Source organism: Diadema setosum, chromosome 5, assembly GCF_964275005.1.
Source record: "Diadema setosum chromosome 5, eeDiaSeto1, whole genome shotgun sequence".
NCBI lineage: Eukaryota > Metazoa > Echinodermata > Echinoidea > Diadematoida > Diadematidae > Diadema > Diadema setosum.
Genome location: NC_092689.1, coordinates 8833752 through 8841526, shown reverse-complemented (window position 1 = coordinate 8841526; position 7775 = coordinate 8833752). Strand labels below are relative to the sequence as shown.

Genomic DNA, 7775 nt, shown 5'->3' with positions numbered 1-7775 from the left:
TCTACATACAAGTACATGTAACTACATATATAATTATATATGATATGCATTCAGACAAAGAAAACTAGTTTCCGTGTACTATGTATGCATATTGTCACATCTTACATTATCTAATCATCTCAATTCTATATGTATTCAATTTCACACATGATTTAATTTCATTTAACCACTACAGTGTATCATAATTAATAATACTCCTGAAATACTTGCTTTCACACAGAACTCAGAGTAAAAACAGAATTAGTAAAAAAAAAAAAAAAAAAAAAAAAAAAAAAAAAAAAAATCAGTTATAAAACATTTCATGAGAATCATCTTTCATAAATAATCTACAGAGATGAATTATGTGTTAAAGGCTGTCAGTTGAAAATACAAAAACACTAAATATTCTATCACAGTTAATCAAAAAGTGCTCTTCTTATTTCTGCTGTTTAAACTATTACAAATGCAATAAAAAGGTTGCACGGTGCCACTCATCTGCAACTTACAACCCATCTCACGTTGGAAGTTGGACACGTTTAACTTTGAGTTCGAGTACAAGGGCCTTCTGTAAGGGAAGTACCAATGCCTTTGTAAAAATTTCAGTATCAACCTCTGAAGTATACTTTTTGCATGTTAAGAGATGTTTATATGAGGGAGGTATGGTATCAGGGAGTCACAGCTCCAGCTAAAAAAGATTTGTCCCGACACGGTCCAGACACCCCTACCAAAATCTTCACACCACCTCTCCTCTTAGTACTGTTCATTCGAACTCGACCAAATTACCCGGATAAATCTTGCACGACAAGCACCTCTTTGGTAGCATGTGAAAGGAGCAGCATGACAAATGGCTATCAAAGTACACTGCCGTGGAAGTCAAAAACATGTGCCATTATTTGCCTTCATCACCATATCCCCTCTGGAAGCTGAATATTCACACAATAATAATGATTATAAATAGATAAATCATTCCTAAAAGAGGAGATATGTGCAAGCAAATTACGTGACCTGCTGCAAGTAAAGTATTTGATCAAAAAATGAGTTTAGTGCAGTTTTTAAACATTTTAAAGTAAGTCCATCATCAGATTGAGAAGAATAAAATATTTGCAGCGATACCTCGCTTGCTACATAACGAGAAATAATCTTGAAGTTATGATTTAGAATAGCCCATATTTTCTCATTAGTTTCTTTGTTTTTTAGCTGATTTAACAGCAAATATCTCAAATCTACAGGAATGGACTTCAGTCATTTAGCAATCAAACTCTTCAAGTGACTGAGCAGAATGTCTAGTAATCCATCAGGCAAGATAGTAAGGTGCCTCAATGAATAAGATATGGAATGCTGACTAGGTTATAAAATAGCACATGGATGACGCTGAATAAAAAAGAAATGTTATGCACCTCCATGTAGTTCACAAAAAAAGAAAAAAATTAACATGAATATAAAGGCAGGAATGCAATTAAAAACATCAGACTTCAGACCAAGTGGTCGTGATTTACTCAAAGGAATACGCACTTGTCAATGTTTATGTGAGGGATAAACTTGTACTTCATTTAAGATGTAATCAAATACATACACCACAGGGGTAATTAGGTAGGCACTCGCATTTGGCAATATTGAACCATATTCTACAAGCTGACAGAATGCCAACATGGGCCTCATAAGGTCACTTGTGCAAGGTGGAAGAAGTGCATCTCATTATGGTGGAATTTATTCTTTAAATCGTAATGCACTGTGCCTGAACTTGAAACTCTCACTCTTAACTTTCCTGACGGAATTAAAAACAACAACATCTACCACCTGACAAGCTTAAACCTCTTCCTACAGGACTGGAGAATCACTAGTGTTGTCTGTCTTGTTTTGCTTTCGATTTTTATTCCACGCTTTCAACATCTGACTATCACAGTACAGTCTTGAGGGCCTCCAGGGCAGCCTTGTAGCAGAATACATATTGGTCCTGTAATACAACAAAGGTATGTGACAGGAGAAAATTAATGAGTTATTTTTCTTGGACATCTCCATACATGTGCAAACAACTGTAAATCCATTTAATTTTTCAGAACAACAGTCATGACTGTTACATCTTTGACCACTTCTTTGACATGCACACTGAGTACTTGGTACAGAAGTGGGTGTACTCACTTGTGCGTCTCATAATTTCTTGTCTATCCCCTTACATTTAAGGTACGACAGTGTTTTGATTGGTATCCAAGGACTAAAAATTGAATGTTACGATTCCTTTCACATTAATATCAAGGAAGCAATTAATGCTTGTATGCAAGCAACCCTGAAGACTAAGCACAGAGAATAAAGTGTCATGCCCAGATGGCCCATGGTCCAAAAAACGCTAATATCTTAATTTTGGTTTTGTTTTAAGCCACCACATTTTGGCAGCAGGTAGAAACAAAAATTACTCTCTAAGGTAAGACAAACATTTAAAATCTGAGTTGGTCAACACATAAGAAAGTTTTGGTCCATTGCAGAGAATCCTAATCTGCCATTTTTTGTGGGTTCCCAGCTGGACGGTAACACCTATGATTTGATTATTATCCAATAAATGTTTCCTGCTAACTGCATTTTGCTCTCACCTTGGTCTGGATCATGCCTTGTCGCTGTTTCCTCAGATTCTTCACAATGTCCATGATCTTAAACTGCAAGAATGAAGTAAAGGAGAAACACAAAATCAGTGTCTTGGTCAGTAACATCTCTTGAAAAACTTTGGCAACACTTTTTTTTTGCAAACCCTCACTGCAGCTGACAAACTTTGTTGGAAAATGACATCAGCATTGGTATTTGACTAGTAAATGTCTGTCTATAATGACCTTATGGGCTTTGCACTGAGATATGGAAGTACACTTTTAATTTCTTGTGGACGTTTGAAGAATATTCGAATCATCATTGGATGTGTGCTCTGCACGAAAAAGACACAACATGACATACTTTCATTTTACCTCAAACAAGAAGTAACTTTATATAAATTAGACGAGTTGTCATGATTAGCCAATTGATGTATCCCAAATGAGAACTAACACAAGCAGAGGGTATGTCATGTCAATGAATGTTTTCTATTGACCATCTCACCTCTTCGTCTCGGTCGATCAAGCCAAGGATGTTGTCGATGGTGATGAGGGTGCCGGTGCGCCCAATGCCAGCACTGCAGTGCACCACTATCGGAAGGCTGGGGTCGTGGATGCGCCTCATATAGCGGGCAAAGCGGAGGAGGGGCAGGGCAGAAGGGGGCACGCTGTGGTCAGGCCAGGTGGTGAAGTTCAGCTGGGTTACATGGTGGACTTCATTGGTCTGGAAAAAGACAGGAAAATGTTAGTGTACATGTATGTACGTATTGATTCAGTTGTTGATAGGTGCAACAATCTCAGTAGATGCTGTGTATCACAATGTTAGTTTATTACAAATCACAGAACTTAAAAGCGTTATTTACTATTTGCAGATGAAACAAAAACCCAGCTTTAGTACTTCAAAATAGTTCTAAAATGTGAGAGAGGGATAGACACATCCCATGTAAAAATCTGAATCAGGATAATCAGTGTCAAGTATTGTTAAATATACAAAATGTGAACAATAGTTATAATAAGAGTGGTTCTAGACTAAATCATCTACAGTTATGGTTTAGTGAGAAAAGGTGATATCTTCTTATATTCTAGGTTTCATTGCAAAAGTTTTATATGGTAGGATGTTTTGTGATACAACTGATCTACACATATGCATCAAATTTGATAACTTGAACATTTTTAAAATCACTGCTCAAATGGTAAACTGTACCTTTAACATGCCTTCCTTTGGATGACTTGCTCAACATGATAGAGAAAAATACTGTAGAACACGATATTGTCGATATTTTCCTAAGTTGCCTCTAACATTGAATGCATATAGTGTAGACAAGAACTTTTGCGTACATTTTAATCTCAAGAATCTTGGCTCTTGCAAAATTCGCGAAATTAAAATGCACACAAACATTCCTTGTTTTACAGTGTTATCATTATCATGATAACTGTAATCGTGAGTGGAGTGCAGCTCATCTTTTGTCATGTCATATCTTTGTTATTAGGATGGCTCACTCTTAACATCCCTGGCAACCACAGTAACTCTTTGAATTACATTATTAAATAGAATATACTTTGTGCAAGACTTTTCTCAAGATGAATTTCAGGAAACACCTGCTAATTTTCACCCTCCAAAAAACTGCCTCTCAAATAACTGTTACACACGAGTCAGCCATCAAATACTCACCTCAGTGTCAATCATCAGTATCCTGCGGACACCAAAGTTCTCCAGGACCTGGTGACCCTCCAGGCGGACCTCAATCCTGCCATAAACCATGAGGGAAGACTTGGCAGATTCCGGCCAGTAGCGATGGCACTTCACCTGGTGGAGGGGTGGAAGACAGTGGACAGGTTAATATTCTTCTCTCTCTCCCTGGACAAGCCTCTTAAGGGCAAACTTACTGCCCTTTTCCTCTTCTTCAGAAAAACAAATTGTGTCACTGCATCGTGATCTCTCATTAGTTAAGTATTTGTCATTCTCTTTCTTTTCTGTCATTGCAATAATGTAATCAGCATGCTCTACCTTTCCATTTCTTTTTGAGTTAAGGAGCACTGCACAAAATATACATTTGCAAAGTTATAATGTGTACTACAACAAGTCTACCATCACATTTCTATTGTCTATCATGAGTGGTTTTCACTTGCACTTCCATAAACATGACCTAACATTTAGAGCAGTAAAACCACCACAAACCTTTCCGCTCTCCATGTCCATGGTAACCATGGCGATGACATCTGACCTCTGCTCCCAGACCATGAGCCAGAAGTCTTCCGTGGTGTTAGGTAGGGGTCCTTGGCAGGCAACGTACTCATACGTGTCCTTGCCCACCCGGGTCTTGATGTGGCTGGCATTGATGTAGTCGGACGGACCACTGTCCTCCAGAATGACTCTGGTCTTGTCGTCTGCAACATTGAACGAAGGAATGCATCTTGAAATGAAATGTGCAAGAATCCTCCATTGTAACAAAATAAAGCAGCTAAGAAATAATCTAGTACCCATTGTTTTGCTTTGTAAATGCTGTGTGCTAAATCATCAACCTCTATGAGAATTTGATTAACAAAATCTTGATAAAGTACATTGTTCACATTCAATCAGCTGTTGACTGTGGGCTAATGCTCTGAATGCAATATTCAATCAATCTATTTAATTGGATATCAACATGAATTCTACAAATGTATGCACTGTAAACATTAGTTGTCAGGTTCCAGAGAGCAGTTCTCCCTCCGGTGGGATCGAAAAAGTCAACTCACATGGCAAGACGTTGCGAAATCTGTTTTTGTCCTTGTTCTCTGCCTTCTTAGCCTCCTCACAGTTGTCAATTGCCTTCACCTGGCGAAGTGTCTGTTACAATCAATGGACAGGAACAGAGAAAGAGTGGTGTCAGATGCCAACATCAATTCTTGAGTGACACTGCCATGACACCATAAGGTGTCACTGTACTTTTTCAAACTTATTGGCCTGAATTCACAAAGGTGGTTTAAATTCAGACCGTACTTTGAATTCAAACCATGTACTAAAACAAGCATGAAATGGGCATACCATTGACTTGCGTGTATCAACGCGTGATTGTTATTGGACGTCTGTCGGCTTACGCAATCTATGACGCACATTTACGCAGAAAAATTTGCGTAAACCATGGTCTAAATCAAAACCACCTTTGTGAATTCAGGCTATTGTGTACACCGTAAGATTTGTTGAATCCTCTGCACAAAGTACACCTCTTTGGTTTACGTGACATATTGACACAAAGCACAGGGTCCCCTTTCTGCCATTGCTGTCACAGCAAATTACAATAATTACATTTGTATAGTCTTCTCACAAACTGTAACTTGTTTCACAGCGCTTACATTAAATCATAATCTAAAGCACAGCTGTTTGTTGTTGACTGTGCAATTTAATTGTGTCTGATGATCATCTGTCTAGGCATTGGGAAAGACTGGGGTGTGTTTGGGGTCTAGCCATGTAATATGTGGGCATGTGAACTCGTAGCCATGTAATCAAGTACTAGATCAAGTACCATATGATCATAAACAAGAATCAAACCAGCTTAGAGTAAGCCATGTTTCTATATGCGATTGTCGCCAAGCTATGTAAGCATATGCAGCTTTGTACAGTCCACTGAACTGTCATGTATGTACACAGGTATTCCTATATGGCCAAGTGTGCAACAATGCACATATACGTTAAAATCTGTCAGTACAGTGGTCCGTCAGTCAGTAAATCTGTCCCACCTTGAACTCCTCGGCGGGATCTTGCTTGTCGATCTGCTTCTGGATCTTGGCGATGCAGTTTCTCAGCCCTTTCCCGGCGTACCGCCCACCAGCAGCAGGACGCACAACCGAGAGTCGGGACAGCTCCACTTCCGTGATGTCCTCCAGAATCTTGGTGCTCGGCGTGCCGCGGAGGGCGCTGTTGGCACCGCCCTCGCTGACGTCCCTGTCCGCATCGTCCAATGGCAGGCTGTCATCACTTCCCCACGAGAGGGAGTCGTCATCGCTCTCCTGTAGCCCCTTCTTGCGATTCTGAACAAAGTCAATCAATCAGTCAAGGAGTGAAAGTCAGTCACAAATTTCTAGAACTATATATTTTCAATCCTACAAAGGATACCTAGGTTGACTTGCTTCCTGGAATGTATCACAGGATAACATTTCACGATGAGATAGAGGTAAAGTAGGCAAATGAAAATCACACGACTAGCAATGTTTTAAAGAGAGCTCCAGTTTATGTTATGGTCTGTTTTGTCCTGTCACATTTTGTTGCATTCATCACATTTTACAACGGCCTGTGGCTGCTACGCTGTGGCTGCCGTGGCAAAGTTTTTGACAATTTAAAAGTCTGACACAGCATCAACGGCATCACAGCCTGTCACTTTTGCCTGCCCCATCCCACCGCGTTGTGTCACGTCCATCCCATTTTGTCCACAGTGGCCAGAAATGTGACTGCCATGGCCATCCGGAACATGGTATAAATGTCCCATATGATGTAGCAATTCTTACAACTAATACAGAAGATAACTCTCAAAATAATACAGAAGACAATGACGGAAAATATAATTTTAGCAACTCATGCTCTCACCTGCAAAGCTTGTCCCACTTTCTGAGCTGCAAGAAGACTGGCTGATACTCCCCTTGCCACACCTTGACCGCTGGGCGACACCGGTCCGTCTAAGTCGTCGGGAAGGTCGGCCGTGGAATCAATGTCACTGTCTGTATCTTGCTCTATGTGGTGATGGGCATTTGCCAGGCATGCATTTTTACAATTGAGAAACGAGAGTAGGCGAGTGAGTGCCTTGCATATGTGGATGGAATCAAAATTGGCTGAACTTCTATTGGAACCACTCATCGCATGCAGAATATGCAAGAATAGACAAAGGTGAATATAGATATTATGTGCTGCTTCATATGTAGTTGCGATACATTGCAAGCATTTGTTAACTACAATGCAATTATAATCAGGCTCACTTAGAGGATGCCAGTGCCAAAGCATACATATATTAATTGTATATATATATCTGTCAGTAATTGGGTCATCAGAATACTACAAGCAGGTAACAGGTACTTGTATTTCACACGCTTTTGGAAGTTTTGAGTAAGAATTAAAGAATTTCGAAAAATACTCTTGCTGCATGCATACTGCAGAGAGAAGTTAAGAATCGTCATTGCAGGCATAAATGAATATACGCATAATACTCAAGTTCTCCATTTACTGAGGAAGACCATGTCAACAGGAAGAATGAT

The 7775-nt window shown here is 39.5% G+C and overlaps 1 protein-coding gene across 1 annotated transcript in view; it reads right to left on the bottom strand.

The window, feature by feature from the left end:
• Positions 1 to 1526: 1526 nt before the first annotated feature.
• Positions 1527 to 7775, bottom strand: part of LOC140228482 (tyrosine-protein phosphatase non-receptor type 13-like) — a 57283-nt gene continuing 51034 nt past the window's right edge. The window contains exons 37-44 of the mRNA XM_072308695.1: positions 7114 to 7256; positions 6270 to 6560; positions 5289 to 5379; positions 4732 to 4940; positions 4225 to 4359; positions 3058 to 3276; positions 2565 to 2627; positions 1527 to 1933 (exon numbers count right to left, since the gene is read on the bottom strand). Coding sequence (XP_072164796.1) covers positions 1877 to 1933; positions 2565 to 2627; positions 3058 to 3276; positions 4225 to 4359; positions 4732 to 4940; positions 5289 to 5379; positions 6270 to 6560; positions 7114 to 7256 — 1208 coding nt within the window. The 3' untranslated portion in view covers positions 1527 to 1876. The remainder of the gene's footprint in view (positions 1934 to 2564; positions 2628 to 3057; positions 3277 to 4224; positions 4360 to 4731; positions 4941 to 5288; positions 5380 to 6269; positions 6561 to 7113; positions 7257 to 7775) is intronic.